The sequence below is a fragment of the Cynoglossus semilaevis genome, chromosome 7 (genome assembly GCF_000523025.1).
Source record: "Cynoglossus semilaevis isolate Cse_v1.0 chromosome 7, Cse_v1.0, whole genome shotgun sequence".
Taxonomy (NCBI): Eukaryota; Metazoa; Chordata; class Actinopteri; order Pleuronectiformes; family Cynoglossidae; genus Cynoglossus; species Cynoglossus semilaevis.
In genome coordinates this window covers 8096042-8116997 of record NC_024313.1, presented here as the reverse complement: position 1 = coordinate 8116997, position 20956 = coordinate 8096042, and the positions used below count along the sequence as shown (strand labels likewise).

General features: G+C 39.7%; 3 protein-coding genes and 1 long non-coding RNA gene across 13 annotated transcripts in view; 1 reads left to right on the top strand and 3 right to left on the bottom strand.

Moving 5' to 3' along the window:
• The window catches only part of gpcpd1 (glycerophosphocholine phosphodiesterase 1), a 10370-nt gene extending 8118 nt beyond the window's left edge, over positions 1-2252 (bottom strand). The window contains 4 exon segments of the mRNA XM_008313222.3: positions 705-789; positions 870-960; positions 1208-1291; positions 1957-2252. Coding sequence (XP_008311444.1) covers positions 705-789; positions 870-960; positions 1208-1265 — 234 coding nt within the window. The 5' untranslated portion in view covers positions 1266-1291; positions 1957-2252.
• Positions 2253-3691: 1439 nt separating this feature from the next.
• LOC103381051 (solute carrier family 23 member 1-like) lies at positions 3692-9286 on the bottom strand. 2 transcript variants are annotated; one of them, XM_008313225.3, is made up of 13 exons: positions 9179-9286; positions 8904-9038; positions 7969-8126; positions 7727-7886; positions 7367-7548; positions 7035-7155; positions 6769-6925; positions 6433-6686; positions 6146-6310; positions 5964-6072; positions 5757-5852; positions 4760-4984; positions 3692-3989 (listed from the first exon to the last, which is right to left on the bottom strand). In XM_008313225.3, exons 1-12 carry the CDS (start codon positions 9224-9226, stop codon positions 4782-4784), a joined length of 1788 nt encoding a protein of 595 aa, XP_008311447.1. In that variant the 5' UTR covers positions 9227-9286; the 3' UTR covers positions 3692-3989; positions 4760-4781. The 2 variants fall into 2 exon arrangements, with proteins under 2 accessions (XP_008311447.1, XP_024912657.1); XM_025056889.1 differs by having other exon boundaries at positions 3692-4984.
• Positions 9287-12244: 2958 nt separating this feature from the next.
• The window catches only part of LOC103381052 (pleckstrin homology domain-containing family G member 3-like), a 14051-nt gene continuing 5339 nt past the window's right edge, over positions 12245-20956 (bottom strand). For 5 of the 9 annotated variants that reach the window (XM_025056838.1, XM_025056839.1, XM_025056841.1 and 2 more), the window contains exons 4-18: positions 20625-20725; positions 20065-20134; positions 19882-19928; positions 19609-19759; positions 19136-19525; positions 18955-19047; positions 18770-18856; positions 18017-18050; positions 17835-17912; positions 17707-17742; positions 17573-17583; positions 17116-17376; positions 16542-16637; positions 15028-16342; positions 12245-14869 (exon numbers count right to left, since the gene is read on the bottom strand). In XM_025056838.1, coding sequence (XP_024912606.1) covers positions 14097-14869; positions 15028-16342; positions 16542-16637; positions 17116-17376; positions 17573-17583; positions 17707-17742; positions 17835-17912; positions 18017-18050; positions 18770-18856; positions 18955-19047; positions 19136-19525; positions 19609-19759; positions 19882-19928; positions 20065-20134; positions 20625-20725 — 3543 coding nt within the window. In that variant the 3' untranslated portion in view covers positions 12245-14096. Of the gene's footprint in view, positions 14870-15027; positions 16343-16541; positions 16638-17115; positions 17377-17572; positions 17584-17706; positions 17743-17834; positions 17943-18016; positions 18051-18769; positions 18857-18954; positions 19048-19135; positions 19526-19608; positions 19760-19881; positions 19929-20064; positions 20135-20624; positions 20726-20956 lie in introns of all 9 variants that reach the window. The other 4 variants (XM_017033816.2, XM_017033821.2, XM_008313229.3 and 1 more) reach the window with 4 other exon arrangements.
• On the top strand, positions 16217-17642 carry LOC112487214 (uncharacterized). The gene is made up of 2 exons (XR_003050094.1): positions 16217-16355; positions 17027-17642. It is a non-coding gene; the product is annotated as an uncharacterized LOC112487214 (long non-coding RNA).

Genomic DNA, 20956 nt, shown 5'->3' with positions numbered 1-20956 from the left:
AAGAAAACAAAGATGGGATTTCAGCGTTTTTAACACACGTGTGAGGAGAAAACTTTTTTTCTCAGCTCATATTAACTGTAACAATCTAATAACATGAATTATCTGCAAGGAATGTTAAGCCTTTTCAAAAATAACAGTGTTATCCACCCATGGGAAAATGATAGATACAGATAAAAATACAGGTGAAGATGCTGTAACTTTTCTTTAAACTTACTCATACAGAAATGTGACCCTTTTGTTCCTGTTTGTTTTCATTCCTACACAAAGAAGTTTACACAGTTGTAAAAGAAAGAAAGAGGAAGTTCTTTCTGGAAGTTCAACAACATGATCAAACTGAAACTAGACACCAAGAGAAATTCATGTACATGGGTGAAGAGACAACACTTGAGGAATTCTAAAAGTAATTTGAATGACTTCCTGCCAACATCCCATAGAACCTGTTCTTTAGATTTGAAGCACCAAATAAAAGAGTGGAGCTAGCTGCCAGCCAACAACACTTCATTCTTTAGCACAAGCTTTCTTAAAAAAGTGTCAAAAGCAAATTGAACATATGTTAGGGTGAATTATTTTAAATAATGTTATCTTTGAAAAACCACCCAGAATGGTCTACTGTCCTCAATACAAACTGCGAAGAACTAGGATAACCTTTTGGCTCATCGTTGAGCCGTAAGTAAAAGGTAAAAACAGACCAAGACAATGCTCACCTTAGACTCCAGAAAGAAGCCTCTGAAATATCTGTACTGGCAAACCACTCCTGTAGGTACGCTAACTGTTGCAGTCCATGTACCCCTGTGAGAAAAGGACACTGACACCAATACTTTAGAATGAATGGGTAATATTTGAGACATCAAACCTTAACTTCCACCTACCCATCATTAGCATCAGGATGCAAGGTGACAGCTTTCTTATGGCTCCAATTTCCCAGGGCTTCACAGCTCCCAACGGCAGCAATCACCTCACCTAGAAATGTTCAAAACTGACCTGAAGCCACTTTAAAACAAAAAACAAAATACATTTGTGAAACACGGTGCCTATGTTTCTAATGTGTTGACCTTCTTGTATGCGTCCACTAAAGATGGAAAAACTATTAGTTAATTCATTAAAAACACATTCATAATCCCAAGTATTATAAGAGTTTAGTAAAAAAAAAAAGGTGCTGTCTCCTTTGTGGTTAATAGCATTTGGTCAGAACAGTAGAAGGACATACCGAGGGACGTTTCACCTCTGACAACCAGGGTCACCTGGGTGCTCTCCATGGTGGACATGACCACAGATTGGCTTCAGGAACAAGCTGGAAAAACATGCAATGTTAAGTGTGTAGGAATGTGTGACACACAGTGGTTAGACAACAGGTTATTATTATTATTATTACCAACATAGAATTACTTTGCTCCTGAACACGTAGGCATGTTGATAATATATTTAGCTATATATATGGTGTTTCCTTCTCCTTTTCACAAACTTTTTTGCACAACAAGTAGCATGTTGCTTCTGCCATTATTATCTAGTACCTGTGTATCCAGCCTGTTGCTACAAAAATAGTTATTTTTGAAATGCTCTTCTGGCAAATAACTGGTCATTGTGAGTACTGTACAGTGGCGATCGTGGCGTTTTACTGTTGTTGCCGTTCATATTGTAGCCTTAATGTCTTCCTCTCCCCGTTGACTCAACTTTATCTCCTCTTCCCGAAAAAATGTTCTGTTAAGGTTCGCCGTCTGATTGTGACTAACGTAGCGAAATATTACGTGATCAAATGAAATATATTCCTGTAGCGAACCCTCACATGCCTTTGACCCTTGCTTATTTATAATGTAAATCATGACATTCCTTTGAAGCACGACTGGTCAAAGATTCTCACGCTGATCTGCTGCTCGCGGCGTTACAGTTAATAGACACATATCAAACTAAGTAAATGTAACGAAAACATTCATAAAGGAATAAACTAAACCAACTGACCTTTTTTGGCAGGACTGCTTCCACAACCGAGGATTCGCAGAGAAAACAGGAGAAACAAGTTTACATCTCACCACAAGGAAACATCAGCCCTTCGTTAGCCCTCCCCGTCCTGATCTGTAAAACTTATCAAACTACCCTATTTGTTTTTAATATAATATGTCATAAACTGACCGATCAAATACAGGAATATTTCACCTGACCCCGGAATGTAATCAAGCTAGTAGCTAAAAGCCTCCAGGGAGACCATGGAGGAACAAGTACCGCTACACCAGCAAGAATTAAAATGTAAATATAACGGGACTTCCTGTAAGACTTTTCAAAGTAAAGGTGTGTCGCGTTAAGCATTTACTAATTTGCGGTATATAATAAATAAAACATCAGCAACAATCACAATAACAATTAATCAATCATACTGAGTATTAACATTTTATTGTGAACATTCTGAAACAATTTTTCGTTTTACAAATGTATGGTGCACTAATTGATATTTTAAACATTTATTTCTTATTTATCGATTAAATGTTTACATTTACCTAAACCGTTGCATTGTTATTTAAACTGTTCTTCATTTTTTCAATACTTTTATTTTAAAAACGTGTTTCCGTACCTTACTCTCTGCTTGACATGGCTGGTTTATTCCGCTTTCGTCCGGAAATTGAGGTCTGTGCAGTCAGCTGTGCTACATTCACGTACATCAGGAGAACCACCCTGACGTTATCAAAACTGGTGATTTCCGTAAAATGTAGTAACAAGTAAATTTCCACACTGTCCGTGTGAAACGAGGTTCAAGAGATGTTTCCTAGTAAATTATGACTATCGATTATAACTAATCCACGTGTTTACTTCACAAAAGGGAAGCGCATACAGAAGCTTAAGCAGTAACGAGTCATTTGAAACGCCACACGTGGCGTTTGTTTACATCCCGTGTCAGTTTTCCACACGAAATAACACATTTAGAATATCCCAGCGCATATTAATTTATATATAACAGGTGGAGGGCTTCTAGTAACTGGACAAAAATAATTAAATAAAAACATTGCAGCGTCTACTTTCCTTTTCACACAAGCCCAAATCCATTGGAAAGTTTGTGTGTAGCGTTATCTAGTGGTCAAAAGAGAACATCGGAACATGGCACTGCAAAGAAAGGAGTGTGACAAACATTGCAGTAAAATGTGAACATTATCGCACTTCGTCAGATATTGAACCATCTGGACCTTCTAGCGTTCAACTGCAGTGCCTCGTGTCTGAAATGCAATTTGCATTTAAAAGCGGCGCAGTAGAATCCTGGAGGCAGAGGAGGCAAAGAACAAAGTTTAGGTGTTAAGATGTTAGATGTTTTAGCAAAAAACATTCCTAAATACCCTGCCATTACCTCACGTCTGACTTTAGAACACAACGCCTGCACACACTGCAGAAAAAGAAGCTGTGGTGTTACATTAATAGAAAATGAAGAGAAAGGGGGGAATCGTGAATGGAAGTCATGGAAATATGATGATACTGCAGTATTATAAATAGTTATATTATGAATATATGTAGAATTCAGACATATTTAAAACAGTTAACACAAAGTGAGCATATACAGTACATACATCAGAGTAATTTGTAATCCAGTCAGTTCTGCGACAAATGTTTCAAGGTCTTTAAGAACTAATGGCCTCTGGTATGGACTCCAGTCTGTACTAATTATGGCTGTATAGAGTCAAACAGTATTTGCTTTATTTTCACATTTGCTGTGTAAACAGTATTTGCTTTATTTTCACATTTTTATTACATGAATATAGGGATTTCTCTCCCAGCAGGCATGAAGACGTATTAAACCTGACTGCAGGTTTTAAAGAAACAGTCCTACGGTGAAAAACTGGACAGTAGCTGTATACATAGAATATTTACAATATGTCTGAATGAATCCATTAGCAGGAGCGTGCAGAGAACTGTTGCCTGCAGTACAGAAGCACATACTGGTCATAGATATCTTCCCCCTGCAGACATGTTTTCTCCCTCTCTATCTTCTACAACACCATCAGCAATGATACCTGTCAGAAAGATTAAGGTGCTAGTTGAATGTTTGCAAGGATTCATAAAAGACCCAATTATGCTCTTAGAAACGAAACAAGCAGTGAAAATATAACGTAGAGTTTAAACATTAAAAAAAAAATCCTCAAGGCATAAAAAGGAGAAAAACAAACTGTCTGAAAAACCGAAACTGTCACTAGTGGGCAGTAACGATGATGTCATTGTTAGTTCAGTCCACTGAAATGCAAATTGGAGGCAGGCATCTATTTAAAACTCTAACCTTGGAAACATGAAATACTTTCCAGAGAAAAGACAAATTAAAAATAACATTTTTTGGGTTAACCCTTAGCACACTGTCATCTTCCTGAAATACAATACAAACAGGCCTGGAGAGATGACGCAAGTTTTATCGATGTCTGCATTTGAAAGAGGAAACACAGTAACAGCTTTAAGTGCTGCTACTGCTGCTCTTTGTTTTCGAGTACCTGTCAGTATCACTGTGGAGACGGCACTGAGGGAGGATAAATATACCTACAGGCTAAATTTAATTTCCTTTGGAAGAGAAGAATAAATAGAACGCTATTCTTTATCACCTATTTATCTCCTAAACAATAGTTCAACATAGAAATGATTAAACTGAAATAACATTTTCTCACCACAAAGTTGAATGTTTAAGTTTATAAAACATTACCTCACTACACATTTGATTTGGCATATGTCAAAAATTGTGCTGATCTGAAATACTTATTAGGTTTTCGCACTAGTTGAAGTATCTTCTGTAGTTATTTACCAAGCCACTGGGTCTGCTGTGCTTATTCCACTGACTTCTTGGCGACGTCGTACTTGGTTTTGTTTCCATTCTGTGGGCAGAAAGGCACGTAGCGAACCCAAGACCGAGATGCCAGGCAGGAGGTAATGCCGAAGGGAAGGTTGTACACATCTGTTAACAAGGTGCTGTCGGAGTCTTCGTGAAGTGTTGTATCAGAGGATGAAAGGCCACGTTCTCGCTTGGTGCCTACATATATAGATGTATTTAAAATATAAAAGACATTTAAAATGCAGTAATGTTTTGTTTTATTTCATTTACATTGGTGATTACTGTCTAAGATTCTCTAAACTTACTATTTTATGCACCAAAATATTTGGTTTTGTTCAGCACAATACATTAATTAATGTATTTTTTTGGACCATTTATCACAGTGTCAATACACAGTGTTAATAGAAGGATAATTATCTATTATCTTATTTGACATAAGTGCAGTGTAAATACGTCCAACCAGAAAATCTGTGGTAAACAACCTCACCGGGATGACATTTTTATTTTTACATCAGCAAGTTGTTCATTTCCAAGAGTCAGTTGCTTTAGGGTTTAAAAAAAAGGAAGGGAATACTGGGAGAGTGACTGACAAACTGTAAAACCCATAACATTATTAATAACACTTCAATTCAAAGTACTGCACAGTGACACAATATTTATATGGCCCCTCTTACCCTGGGGCTACGACAACAGCTGTCAGTAATGCTCATATTCAAGCAATGCCAGTGTGATATAATGGAAATAATAGACCAGCTCACACCAGAATTGTGGTAGCCCAGCCATGTTTGTTTTCGCCATATTTGTTTTTCTGTAGTGACTGAGTCTGGTTTTAAAATGTCAGGATTTCTTATTTAAGTGAATAGAAGAACCAGGGAACTTGACTTGTTTGTAGTTTCAAATAACTTAAGGTAATCTGAAAAAACAGACAACCTACAACAACAGTTCAGGATGAAGCATTAGCTAGCATTACCTGGAATGGTATTATCAAGGAAGAACCCGAGGAACCCTCCAACAAACATGTGTGTGGTAAGCAGTACACGCAAGACTTGGTCCAACTCAGTCACACCTGCCGCAGGACACGACAGACATCAGAAAACAAAGAAGAAAAAAAAGACATCTAGTTCAGGGTCTTCAAAAACATCATGATCTAAAGTATAAAGGAAAATGGAACATGTACCTGTTTTTAAGGAATCAGGATTGTTCCTTAACCAATTTGGGATGGTGAGTGCAGTAAATATAGAAAAACCAAACACAAAGATATTCCTGGTGGAGTTCATGTATGTGTGCTGAAAAAAGTAGTAAACATGTTAAGAATGTATTAAATACAATTTAATAATAAAAAAAACAATACTGTTTTACCTGTAAATTGGAAATTCCTGTGGCAGCAATAACTCCAAACATGACTGGAAACATTCCACCAATCACAGGGGTGGGAATGGTTGCAAAAATAGCTCCAATTTTACCCAGTATCCCCATCAAAATCATACAAACTCCACTGAAGAAAATCACAGCTCGACTGCCCACCTGTCAAAAACAAGATCACACAGAGGTTGGTGGATACATAAAAACCAAGAATTTAAGTGATTCCACTAGCACTTGATGTTGATGTTACAAAAGTTCTACAATTTTTTTCCATCAAGCTTTACCTTTGTTATACCAAGGGCTGCCACATTCTCACTGTATGAGGTCGTTCCATTGCCAGTACCGAAAGCCCCGGCCAGCAAACATCCAATCCCCTCCACACCGATACCACGACTGATGGCGTGTTTAGGGGGCGGAGGTGCTCCTGACAGCTTGGCACATGCGTAGTAGTCACCCACAGACTCCGCCATGGAGCATATGACTCCAGCCATGATGCTAAGCACAGCGGCCAGGCTAACCGTTGGCACCCCCCACTGACCTGGAGGACAAGTTGGAGGAATACTGGGACAGTCCGACACAAAACATCTCCTGGGAATTGTTGTTACTCCTGGTATTCTTACCAGGATAAGGAAATGTAACCCAGGGGGCCTCAGAGATTACATCACCCTTCACATCAGTACGAGCCAGGTGGCCATACTGGGTAGGATCAGATGGTAGGACATCGAGGACGGTCAGGATGTAGCAGACCAACCATGACACAGAAATCCCTAGAAGAATCTAGTGTTGTGTTCATGACAAGAAAAAAAGCATAAATTATTATATACATTTAAAAAAATCTGATCCAAAATATGTGGTATAGTATACATATCAATCTACCAACACATACAGGCATGGTCTGGAAGATATAGAGCTTGGAGAAGTGCAGTTTCTTGGTTTTACTGTAGATGGGGACAGGGATGGGCACAGAGCGCAGGTACTGGGAGAACAAGATGATCAGCACCATGGTCCTGTGGGTATGAGGAGCTGTTCTTAGCAGTGTAGGACACTTTATCCACAGAGAAGTGGGAATTGTTGAATTTAAATGTTTAAAACTACATTCTGCAGATTTTAGTTTGCAATAAAAACCACAGCCTCCCAGGAGCTAAGGCCTGTTAAAACAGAAAATGTTTTCTCTCCTATTTTATTTCCCACCCAACGGTTGGAGTGTACAGCACATACATAACAGCGATGCCCCAGTGGCTGCCAGCCGTGACTCCAGCTGCATCATACAGTGACAGGCCAATTAGGAAAATGGTGGGAGAGATGGTTAATGGACCAACGAAGCGCATCAGGAAACCGATGATGCCAGAGAAGCCAACAAGCATCTGGAGGAGCGAGGCCACCATGATGGAGCCTTGCAACTGACAAACACAATAATGGAGAAAATCAGCATCATTATTCTTCATTTGACTGAGAAAAACAAACATGTTATCATTTTTGGTATAAAAAAAAATCAAGTATTCATGGGGATGTTAATGTCAGATTTAGCGTCTATATTTCATCATACCACCTTAACACCAGAAGCAGTTAGTGTCTTACTGTTCTCATACGCGTCTGCCACACTTCCACAAAGACTGGAGAGGAGGTGTTGACCAGACTGGCATTCTGGGTCCAGGCTGGACACTGCCATTCTGGCATAGACAACATGGCCATGGAAGGTGTCAGTAATGCAAATGAGCTGCCCTGTAGAATGGGGAGTCTACAGAAACAAAGACAAAACTAGTTTGTTTTTTTTAAAAAAAGAAAACAAAAACCCTTTCCCTAATTAAACGTGTTTTCACCTGATGCCGAATGTGACCTGCAACAAGGTGCAAAGGCCGGAGACAAAGAAAGTGGTGTTAATGAGCCAACTGGTGGTGAGGCTGTCATGCTGCAGACACAGCCCCTCTGAGATGATGAGAGGTACGGCGATGTTTGCACCAAATGCTATCAGGTAGTGCTGCAGGATGGCAGAGACGGCAATGTGACGAACGTACTGACAATGAATACAACACCGACCACAACACGTTTCTCACAAAGTGCCCACATGCATTGTTGAAAAAACAAAGGAGTCTGAGAAGTGGAGCTGCAGCTTGATTACAAATGCAGAACCCCGTGAGGAAGTTGCCATAGAGCAGGCACTGGACACACCATCCATCTGTTTGCTGTATTAAATCTATACTATGACCAGTGCACTGTGTGGCTTCCCTTAGGTCACTGCTGTCGGAGCCAGGTGGTGACAAGCCATCCATCCGTTTGAGCTTATCAGCACCACACAGTCTGCCCAAGAACACCCTCTCATATTAGCCACATGTTAAAACAAAACAAAAAAAAAGGCAGTAAAAGGTGAACGTTTTCAAAAGGCTGCCTTTGCTGTTTCTGTTCTATGCCCAGTTTATCTTTCTCCATTTGCATCAGTTCTTTTTGCTGCTACTGCAGGAGAGAACACACACTTTCACACTATCACAATACACCGTTCTCTATTAAAGCAGCCGTCCATAAACTTACTGGCACACGTGGTCAGCCAGGTAAAAGAGTGAGCAATGATCTGAGGCCTGCTTTATGGCATCATGCTGCAGCTTCCTCAAATGTTCTGCATTGTAATTACTCCCATGCTCCCTTGACACAGGAAATGTTATTCTCAACTTGCCTTTTTTTTCATCATTTTTCACATTAAACTACTCTACTGTGGATTCAACATTTTTAAAAAAATCCAATAAAATAGATCAATCCTCACCTGTATGGCCAGGAAAATACACAAATACCAGGGCGGAACATCTGTTACAGAATATGCAGGTTTATGTCTGTCATCTTCTGTTTCACATCTGCTGTCTGTCACATTGCCATCATGGAGATCATGAACCTCATCCATCTGTCGTGTCACACAAATCAATGCAAAACTGGTAAACATCTTAAAGATGTTTTTTTTTTCAAATCAGAGAAATACTTTCTGTAGTATTTTAATACGGTTGATGTGTTAGCATTTGAGTCCAAGTACGATCTGATACCTACATCCATACTTTGAATTCCATTTCCACTGTTTCGCTTTGCTGAAGCCATCGTGTCTCTTAAGAATCTCTGACTACAAGTAAAATGAAAAAGACTGAAAGTAAAAACAAAAGTCGGTCAACACCCTAGTAAGGAGGAGTCATCATCTGTCCAATAAGAAACTATTTATGTCTGTTACCCAGCGATTTGTAAATGTGTCACAAAACATGAAGGAACTGAATGTAGACCACTGTTTGCACTTCATTTTCAGTGTAAACCAGTGGCTGTGGAGGTCTTTGGAACTCTGTACTTTAGTGATTTGTTTCTTTTTAATGTAGATATTGTTCATAATTTGCCTCTGACAAACATTAACGTTTTTTTCTCTTAAAGGGGTAAATAAATAAACATTAAAAATATGACTCCAGCTCACCTAATATGGTGATAATGTAACGGTTCTGCACGTCCACTCATCTCAAGCTAATCATTAACTCTCTGATAAAGCTTTCTTATCATTTGGAAATCATTACCAAACAGGGAGAAATTAGGAAATGTAAATGTAAAATGTGCAATGCCAGCTTTTATACACATAAAGATAAAAGTGTCACTCCTCCTAAATTTCCTGTATGCTTCATCGGGACAACTGATGAAGCACATTGTGAAATAACGGTCAACTGCGAAAGTCAGAAAATAGTTATAAAAGGAAGAAAAATAGCAGTTCCAGTAAAGTGAGAGAAAGGGGAAACTGGGAAATTTCCACTCAGGAAATTAAGTAATGTATTTTTTTGAGACGATGATTACGTTTTTCTACAACCTGAATTTATAATGGAAAGTAATACGGATCAACAGTGTTACAGCTGTGTTGACTTAACCATTTTACATGTACACATGATATTCCTTTCCTTGTGCAAATACATTTAAACAATAATCCAGAACGGTTTTCACCGGCTGTGTACTGAAGATGGTCTCGTTGCAAACGCAGGGGATAAAAACAGCAGAGAACAATGACACAGAACATAAAGCAGCTGCGCGTGTGGAAAAACTCATCGCCTCTCACTATTGCACCCAGGAGACTGAGGAGCAAAAAGTAGGAAATGCGGCAGAATCATACAGTAGACTGTAGCTTTTATCTCTTTATTTTGTGGGAAATAAAACAAGTTGAAAAGTCTCGCCTGAGTGATTCAGGCCAGAGGAAACCAGTTTTGCCTGAGGAGATGATTCACATCAGACACGTGTGTCTCTTGACCTTACAGCCTCAGCTCAACAGAACCAGGTTAAAGGTTAAATGGCACTTTGGCACAGGCCTGACCTTTTCAAAGCAAACAAGTCAGCACCACTGTGTTCAAAAGTGAGTTGACATTATTAAATCTAGTGGCCAATTTAATCTTACAACCATTTTTTGTTTATTCCCACTCAACTTGTGACAATATTGTTGCATTGGATTCACTGCTCCTACATATCTCCTTCTGTCTGAGTCTGTAAAGGATATATTGAAATTCTGGCGTTACTTCAGCGTCTCTAAGAAGTTTTATTTATTGTGACTTAGCCTAACCTTTAATCACGTGATCTCCTAGGAATATGTTATAGCTTAATCTCATTCAGACCTGCTGCTGCCTAAATCTTGAATCAATGTTGCCTGACATTATCGATACTGTGGGCATACTTTAAATTAGTGTCAGTTTAGCCACAGAGCTGAAGGTCAGAGTGACAACGATGCTTCAGGCATCGAGTCAATTGCCTTCAATGATACGTCAAACAAGGGCTCCAAGGTAATCACTTTACTGTGTCCTGGAGAGTAGTTATTTACAGTTACCTTTCTCTGGACACTGCACATTTTGCATCATGTGAAAAAAAAAACCACAGGCCATTTTGGTTTAACAGCCATCTGTTTGAGCAGTCTTTACTGAAGCGTTTTACACTCTAATGAGCAATGAAGATGTGCAGAGAACGACGTTGAAGTAGTTAATCAATAACTGCATGAAAGACTTTCCCTGGACACAGGGTGTTTCTCCTCAGCAGCAGTGATGTAGAAAGTCTGCAGAAATGACAAGTGATTTTACTGAGAAATCATAAAGTCAGTGTATTAAACTCACACAGATGCTTGTGTTTCTGCACTGTCTGAGATAAAAGTACATGTTAACTTGATGAAACACTAAAAAAGAATGTCTAAAAGGTTACATCACCACTATTATTTAGGGAAAAAACACAGTCTGTAAAGATCTGCCCGGGAGCAATGGGACATAAAATGCGTGATCTATATGCACAACAGCTGGAACACAGCACACAATAAAGCTCAATAGAAAACTGAATTGAGCCTGGGCTCAGACTTTACTGCATGGTGTTATGGATCCCGAGGAAAATATGTATTGATCTCCTCCTTTTCACAACTCCACCTCGCCTCAGCCGATGGAGAGTGTGCGATTGAGCTACTTTGCATTAAATGCTTCAAAATCAATGGCCATGATGAGAGGCCCACGGAGGACAGCGTATGCAGCAGAGTTGGCCAATTAAATTTTCATTCACTGCAGAGGTTTGGTACAAAAGGTTGGTGTGAGCATCCTTGGATGTGAAGCAGCGTATCTTTTATTATGTTCCGGGTAATAAAATATGAATGAGGAACAGACAAATCTCCCAAATAAGCTGTGTCTGAAAACCCTTATTATGATTATGGAAATAAATTAATACTAGTCCCGCTAAATTAGTTTCAGTAGTCGTATGGTGATGGAGACCTGAGTGAAGATTAACATGCATTCTAAGGTCATGTCCAGTATCAGGATTTATGTTTCAACTGTATCATGTGTTTTTCATTTTGCCATAAAACTCTGCTCTGTATATCTCACCCATTAATTCAATAGAGATTGTAGTATTGCTCTTAGAAATAAAGAAAACAACAACGAATAGTTAGGGCAGTTAGAACTACTTTTCTGAATAAGATAATAAGGTAATACAGATTTAGGATAAGGTTTCTGTAGCCCATGCTAATGTTAGCTATAGTTTGGCAAACTATTTCACTCATAGTTATTGATATTTCTTTTGACAGTCAGGGCTTTAGTGAAAGTATAGACATCTGTATGTGAAACAAATGAAAAGAAGCAGATTCAGATGATTTTATTATGGAGCTTTAATCACAGTTGTTGACTAAAACAGAAACAGCCGTAGGAGAGTTAACTGTAACACCAGTGTGAAGTTGTGGAAGACGGTTTGAAGTAACACTCTGTACATCGTGGCATCACTGAGTGACAATACCAGTGGTCGTACTGTACCGCAGCAGCGAGTTTTCTCCCTGATAAATATTTCAAAGCAGACTCAGGATGATCATTTTTATTCTATATAGTATATAGTAGACACTGCATTCAACCAATGGGCAATTTAGGAAAATAATTCAAATTGACTCATATATACTGTATAACACGTGTATAGGAAAATATGATGATACATTTAAAACACTGATTAACCAACAACTATATCCTGGGTGATCTGATAAATATCCAGCCATTAACACGGCTCTTCATTACTGGGAAACATCTTAATGGGTTTATTACATATGCTGATTCTGTGATCCTGTACTATCCATCACCATAACACAGCTCTCCAGTCGACTGTTGGATCGTCTCCCTAAATATATTAAACAAATTCCCTGCTTGGTTCAAACTGTCCACCACCGCAATGACACTGTTTGGAACTGATTTATTCTGACAACACCAACACAGATGCTGAGGTAACTGGACTAAAATACATCACTGATCTTTGGATAGACTCACAACATGCACCATATGTATATGTGCTATTGAAGCACTGTAGTGTAGATAAGTACTGCGGTCTGCTCCATGCAGTGACTAGAGCCTCTGACTGACTATTTGACTATTTCCTGAGAATAATATAATATTGGAGTTATCCAAGTACTAAATGAATTTTAACCGTTTTACTAAAACACAGCAGTATATTCAAATTTATCTTTCAGTGTTTTTACTATGGGTAACTGCAGGAAACGTCTCTCCAGGGTATCTTAAATTTTGGGTTTGAATCCTATTTGAAACAAGTGATGAGAGCTCTTTCCTCAGTCTACTTGCAAATATAATTACTATAGAAATTCAAATGAGATTTCACTCATTTGTCTGTTAATTAGGATCATTCATATTCAAAGGCTTTCATCGTTGAATATAGTATTAAGAAAGGAAGCTGCTTCAACATCATGGTAATAACATTTCCTCCCTCTCTGACCACCTGTCTGATTATTGCAGTTCCCTAAGCAGTCTTAGCATAATCACCGAATCAATTGGTTTATGCAAATTACCACAGTAAATTAATGTACAAAATGTTTGTTCAGCAGCTTTAAAAAGTGAGAAGTGAATGAATTAGTGTTCACTGAGGTGTCCAACATGAGGTGTGGCTGTGAGGGTGTACGTCTGACAAAGGTGGAGGACAGAGACAGAATTAGAAGCTTTTTGACTGACAACTGCATTGATGGTGCAAATAAAAGTGTTGGTTTCATTCACTGTTATGTTTTATCACTGTTATTGTTCACTAAGGTTATTTTTAACATCCCACTATTTATAGACATTTTTAGAGTGGGTCTATTTAATGTACAAAACCAGATAAACAGCCGATAAATTCACAGATCAGTAGATTCACTAAATCACATTTGAGCGGAAGAGGTTAATCTTTTATAAACTTTACACCAAACATTATCTTTCTGTTCCTCCACCAATCAGAACTGTCAGTAACAGCTTGTCAGCTTTTGTCTTGTTGTTATTGTCGTGAGTTCGTTGTTATTTTTGTCATTTATTCGAAACTTTGTGCTTCATTCGTTTTGTTTCAGACCAGGACAGACACTTAAAAACGGACAGGTCAAAAATTCAGTTTTGTTTTTTAAGACTTTGTAAAACGATAAAAGCTCTCGTGGACAGGAATCAAACTGCTGATAGAAGATTTGAGGTCAGTCCATTCACCTCAGACTCTGGAACTTTTCTGTCAGGTTTTTCACTATGCTTTGCGGACCCTCATCAGTACTCTGCTCATCTTCTGGAACCTTCTCACTTGTCTCGTTGTTCTCCCATGTTTTTGGAGACCCAGCAGTCTTGTCGGGTTCTTGAGGTCTCACTGATTCAGGGTTTGTTCTTAGCTTGTATTCATCAGAGTCCTGATAAATCCTGCAGCGGTCGATGACAGCCATAATGGAGATCTTCTCCCTGCTGGTTGGAGAATGGATCTCCACGTAACCACCATTGTCTTTTTCTTGATCTTCAGATTTGATGTCTACCTCAGTGGACTCTGACTCGGTTTCTGGAATTTTCTCCATGACGATGATCTTGTGATCAGGATCTTCAGTCAACAGTGCTTCAGCTGCAATAAAGAAACCTCCGTAGCTGTTTTTCACGCCCTGATCTTGGCACCTTTGCAGGTCTAGAGAACTGGCTCGTTGGATCTGTTTTTCAGCCTCTTTCTGGTCACCAGAAGACCTCAGAGGTCCACACAGGCAGCTGGAGTGCCTCCTCATACCTCTCTCCAACATCTGCTCCACAGGTCTCTGATGTTCCCAATATTTGGAACGCAACTGTCGAACATCAGGCCAGGTAAAGTCTTCCTTTGTTGGAGGAGGACTGAGGAGACCACGGGGGCAGGTCTGGCCTGAGGGCTCCAAGATTGGAGGGGAGGCCCGGCCTTCAGGACTTGATGGTGGAACAGAGATCTGGTGCATCAGACTAGGATTTTGTTTTCCTGCAAAAAAACAATCTGTTAATTAAATACTTTTTATGTTCTATAAAAAATAACAAATTAATACATGATGAAAAATAGAAAACAAATACTGAATGATTTGTAATCCAAGTGAATGAATAAATTCAGTAATTTCTGCTACAGCCTGCTGTAGTCCGTACCTGAAGATTCCGCCTCCTCCATCACACAGGGCAGAACCATTTTTCGAGGTCGCACTAAAGACTTAGTGGTTTTGATTTTCTGGCTATACTTTCGAGCCAGGTGCTGGACTTTGCTCATCCTCAGGTCTAAGTCTTTGTCATTTGAGACCTCCTCTGGTCGACTTCCTCCTGCTACCTTCAGTTGATCCACTTGAGAGACTGGCTCCCTGAGGACCTCTGAGCTTTCTTCCACACCTGAGGATTTGGACTCCTTTGTAGTGGATTTAATGTCAGACACTTCCTTTATTGGGTCACAGGTCTTCTTTGGAATTTTGTTAGAATCCGAAAGGGGAAGGTCTGGTCCTCTTACAATCCGCGGGGTGTCCAGTCGCTGTGTTCCAATAATCTCTTGCTCCATTGTCTGCCAGATCTTGATCATTTCAGATGAGGGTCTGAACTCTTCATCCAAAGGTGGATTCTCCTGACACGAGAACATCAGATCTTCTGTGTTATTCTTTGGGTGGTTATCTGTCTGAGTGGAACTGGAAAAGTCGAGCACTCCACCAGAGACCGTGGCATCTTCAGTTAAAGCTGGAGTGGTTTTAATGGAGGCCTGCTGAAGAGTGGTGAAAACCGGTTCATCTTTTGGGATGCTGTTGAGTCGGCTGATTGAACTCCTGACCAGCCCGACTGGGATGTAGGTCAGACTCTCTCTACGCTGCAGTTTGAAGCTAGCATCCTGGTTCTCTGCGTTCTCGTAGTAGCTCTTGATCTTGTTAATAAGCAACTTGTCTTGTTTGGATAGAATGGAGTCCCGCCTCTGGCAAAGTCCATTGTTGACATCAGAAAGCTTGTCATCTCGAGGGGACACCACGGCAGATTCGGCTGTGGAAAAAGCCTCGGACAGATCCGAACAGATGCAGTCCAGTCCAGAGGTCTGGTCTTCCCGTTTAGTGCTGAGGCGATAGCTTCTGCCTGTCCAGCCAGGTGACCGTGGTGAGAGAGACTGGGCACGGTCCAGATCCACACCACCTCTGCTGCTGCTGAAGTGCTCTGCAATGGCACTAGATCTGTCAAGAACTGAGGAGGGCAGAATCCTGCTGGGTTCTGGTTCCTTCTCCTCATCATCTTCCTCTGAATACTCCTCACTGCTCTGGGTCTTTGGTTCTGGATCTGACACTGCAGACGGTTCTTCATCCCTGGACTCAGTATTTTCTTCGAGCTCCATTTCCTCACATTCGGGAGGAGATGTTGAGGTCACAGGAACATCTGGTTTGGGGGAGGACTTTGGTTCAGAGTTTTCTGTGGGTTCAGATTCTGAGGTTGTCTTCTGGACCTACAAAAAACAGGTATTTAGCAAAAATTAGAACCCTAGTTTAGATGTTATTTTATTTGTTTGACAACAGCTTAGTTAATATTTACACAGTTTTGGATTGTCAGACCTTTGACCACTGTAAGCTCTGAAGATGCTGACACTCATTTGCTTTAATATAAACATCCCTTAACAGAAATAACAGAAATAAGAGTTTGTTCACCTGCCCAGATTCCTGTTCACTTCTTCCCTTATCGTCTTCTTCTTTTTCTTCAAGATGTTGTGAATCCAAACGGGAAATTATGCCCCCTTCTCTTTGCTTTGAAACAAAAAGCAAACATTTTAAAATGATTGAATTTGTGCTGTATAGAATTTGGTACATATAGTGTGTACCAATGTTAGTAACCAGTGGTTGTAAAGAAGCTCAAATGAGCAGGAAAGAGGCTAACATATTACCTAATGTTAGCATGTTAGCAGTTAAGAAGACAACACCCAACACCCGCTACAATTTAAAGTAAAAAAGCAAATTGTAGGCAAAAAAGAAGCTAATTGTTAGCAGAACATAAATCACAGCGAATGTCATAGTTACTCATCAGTCATTGGTTTATATGCCTGTGACATGCTCAGTAGGATCAGTCAAAGTAAATCCAAGTCAGAACCAGAATCAGTTTCAGGATAAGTTCTAAAAAATAATTCTGTTCCTTCAAGACCCTAGACCTGAACCTTGTCCTGAAGCTGAGCTGTTGTTAATCAGCAGGGCAGCAGGGGGTGCCCTTATCTGCAGCAGGAAACCTCACCGTCACCAAACTGGACTCAAAGATCTGAACCCTGAGGGACCAGAAGGAGATGGAGGCCAGAACTGAGCTGGTGAAGTCCTCTACCTGATGGTCCTCCAGCAGGACCTCGTCAATGTCTTGTTCTTCAATCTGATGGGGGTCCTCTACCTGCTCCTCCTGAATTTGGACCAGGTCCTTCAGGAGATCCTGAATTCTACCAGACTCCTCGTCTCCAGATTGATCCCTGACTGGACCCTCTGGGCTGCTATAGCTGATATCAGCCTGCAGGGGGTGTTCAAGCGTCCATAAAACCCCAGGCCTGACTGTGTTCTGCACAATTTCTTAAAACCTTAACCTCACGGGAACAAATGAGCTACTAGAGAATGTTGTGTTGTTAATCTCAGGAGGAACTAAGACCAGGTTAGAGACCCACGCTGACGCTTAGGTCTTCAGATTCTACAGCGAAAGCTGAACTTACCTTCAACGGGACTGAAGTGCAGAACATTGACCACAGAAGACAAAATAAAAAGAGAAAAATATATTTTACACATAATTGTCCAATCACATTTGATATTTATACACAGACATCTAAAAAAAAGTTGAAAACCATACCTTTGGCCTGAGAAGTGGGTGTCGGCCTGTTTGGCTCTAGTTGGAACAAAAACAAAGCAACTTCAAAACTGAAAGGTAGAGAAGGCAGTTTGAGCAAAAAAAGTTGTGATCTAACTGGGGGTAATCACCTGACCGGCGAAATCCACGATTTTTACGGCGAAACTCTTTCTTCAGGCGATCAGGACTGTAGTGGTATCGGTTAGTATCTGTGAAGAGTGGGACGGAAAAAGACACAGCTGCAGCCACGTTAAAAACTGTTTACCTAAAGCATTTACATCTTCAATGAAAATTAACAAATTTGTTTACTCACGCATCTGATCCATTTCTAGGATGGCATCTTTTGCCTGACAAAAGATGAAATGCATGTTTACACAGGTTTATGGCATTAAACTGGACTATGCTGTAAACCTGTATAGTATTATTTTAAACTGGTAATTATCGGATTAAAGAGTATTAAACAGTATTAAACAAAAAATAGTTTGAACCAGGGATGCTACAATTTAGAAGTGTGTAATTAAATAGAATATTTAACTTCATAAAATAATTCCTGAAACATTTCACAGGGATTTGAGATTTTATTCTGTGACGCTATTCAAGTTCTGGCTTTCTGTACATTTTTTTCTAACAATTTACATTTGTTTGCGTGACCTTTTAAACATGGTTCTTTGAAGCTGTTTTTTTTTTCCTTTTCTTATCTGTAAAAAATCTGACAGTGAGAGAACCACACCTTAAATTCCAATGAGCCTGCACTGCGTGTCAGCACTTGTGCAAATGGCTGTAAAGGCTGAAGTCTAAAGTCATCATATCCAAACCAGGTAAAACTAAAATAAAGTTTAACTTGGATTAAAATTGATAACAGTAGATTATATTAAATCCAACGATTATAAACTAAATATAACTTAATTATATTAGATTGAGCAAAGTTGAAACAGTATTACCCAGGCCACACTGGTTATTATACTGGTTACTACTAGTAAACATTGGTTAAAAAACTGAATATGAAAAAACTGAAAATAAATAACCAGTCAGAACTGAATCCAACTGGCTAAAACTGGCTGCTAACCTTCTGTGGGATTATGGCCTGGTGATTTTCTAGAATAATGCGTTTGATGTGATGGGCCCACAGTTTCTTCTCTTCCACAGTTTTCGCCTGTTTGAAATGAACAGCAAATTAAATCCAGATTTATTTTTGATCCACTCTGTAAAACTGTTAAAATTTCTCCAACAAGGTTGAGTTTATGGTCTCACCTGGACAGTGTGGGGCTGTTTGGGATGTTTGTAGTGTGTGACGCTGAAACTCAGAGAATCTTTGGCGCTTTCGATCAACATCAGGGTGGAGCACTGAAAGCAGGAAGCAGTACATCAACTCAGGGTCGTTTCAAGTCAAAGTACTTCAGGTTTCAACGTCCTAGTGTTTGTGGTTCCTCACAGAGATGTGGGCCTTGTAGACATAGTGTTCTCCGCGGTGCTTGGTGATGAGCAGCATGCGGTCGAAGAGGAAGAGTGTTCTCTCGGTTTTGGCTCGATGAACTTTGAATGTTCCCTCCAGAACCAGTTCTCCAAAGGTGGTGAGATCCGGACCTTTCCAGTTCAGGAGCAAAGACTGGACCTCCTGCAGAAGCAGAGCTTCAGTTCTGCTCTGAAATATTCCAAACATTAGTCCGTGAGAGAAGCCGTTACCTACCTGCAACCTGATGGAGTGTTCATGTTTCCTCTTCATGTCGTTAATGTACCAGGCCACACCAGTCATGGTCCAGATGGCCTCCTGGACCACCTCCAAACCCTCCTCCTCCTGAGGGTCAAAGTGCTTCGCTATCTCCTGCAGAATAACCCCAATAACATCAAACCCCAGGTTTGCACATTTGCAAAATAACCTAGCACAGTTCTGGGCCAGGTTCTCACTTGAAGTAGCAGGTGGTACTTCAGGATCCTCTGTACTGGTTTCAGCAAGAAGGAACCGAGGGGCAGTGAGCACTTTAGCTGAGCCTGACGTTCTCTGAAGAACTTAGCCAAGGACTGGTTCCTCATGCACTCTGTCAGTGTTGCCACAGAACTGGGACAAGTCAGACACACATACAAAGAGGTGTGAACAGGGTACAGTTAACTGCTAAAAATGAATGAGGACGGTTCGATCAAGTGTGAATCTATCATGAAGTAGCCGTAGTGAGGACCTACTTGGGGTAATTGGTGCAGTATTGAGTGTAAACCTCAAAATATTCACTCTGAAACACACAAAAAAACAGGCTTAGTGAAGGTGTCTTCAAAATAAAACATCATTAAAAATGATTTTCACTAGTGAAATTAATGTTAAATATTACTGCACAATTATTTTGTTGCAAGAGTATAACTAGTTGTTACCTTTGTAACAAAGCAGTGAGCGATAGCAACTGGGTCTTTGTGGCACTGATCCATATCCTGGAGCAGCTCACTGTGGACAGGAAACAAACATGCAGCCATTAGACAGACACGTGATCAGCTGATAAATACTATGTGGCAGGAAGTGAAGATGGCACATTGCTGTTGAACAAAAAAAAAAAAAATCTACTTCAAGCATGCAGTCAAGTCAAACATTACAATGAAACAGGCAGAAGCCCTTATTTCACTAGTGTCAACATTATAAATACAAACAAAAAAACAACACTTTTACTTTTTCCATCATTTAGGGAAATCAGTCAACAGGATTTCACACCAAACAGGCAAAAGAAAAAAACATTTTTCCTGTTGTTTTATTTAGCTTGTTTTTTTTTAGTTGAATCCACAGCAAACCAGTCCACACTCTACAAACATTTTGGTGTAAAACCAACTCACCTGACAACAGAGATTCGCTGGGCTAACAACGAGATTAACAGTGAAACTATCACTAAAAGAAACTAGAATGGGAACTTTGCAAATAGGTATTTTTTATCTTCTTTTCTTACCTGTTAAATTCATAAATGTCCTCGATGTTTCCGAACAGAAAACAAACCTGTTCAGGACGAATCAGCAAACCAGAGTGCTCGATGATGTAGGCCAGATAATCCTGAGGAAAAACACACACTCAGTTTAGGTCAATTCATATTTTTACATTAACATTAACTTCTATTATTTTTATATATTTTTGATTTACCATATAGCTATATTAACAATTTAAAACATTTAATTTTAAAACATACTGTATTGTTTTCAGTTTATATATATATATATATATATATATATATATATATATATGTGTGTGTGTTCCCCCACACACATCTGCACATCTCTCAGATAT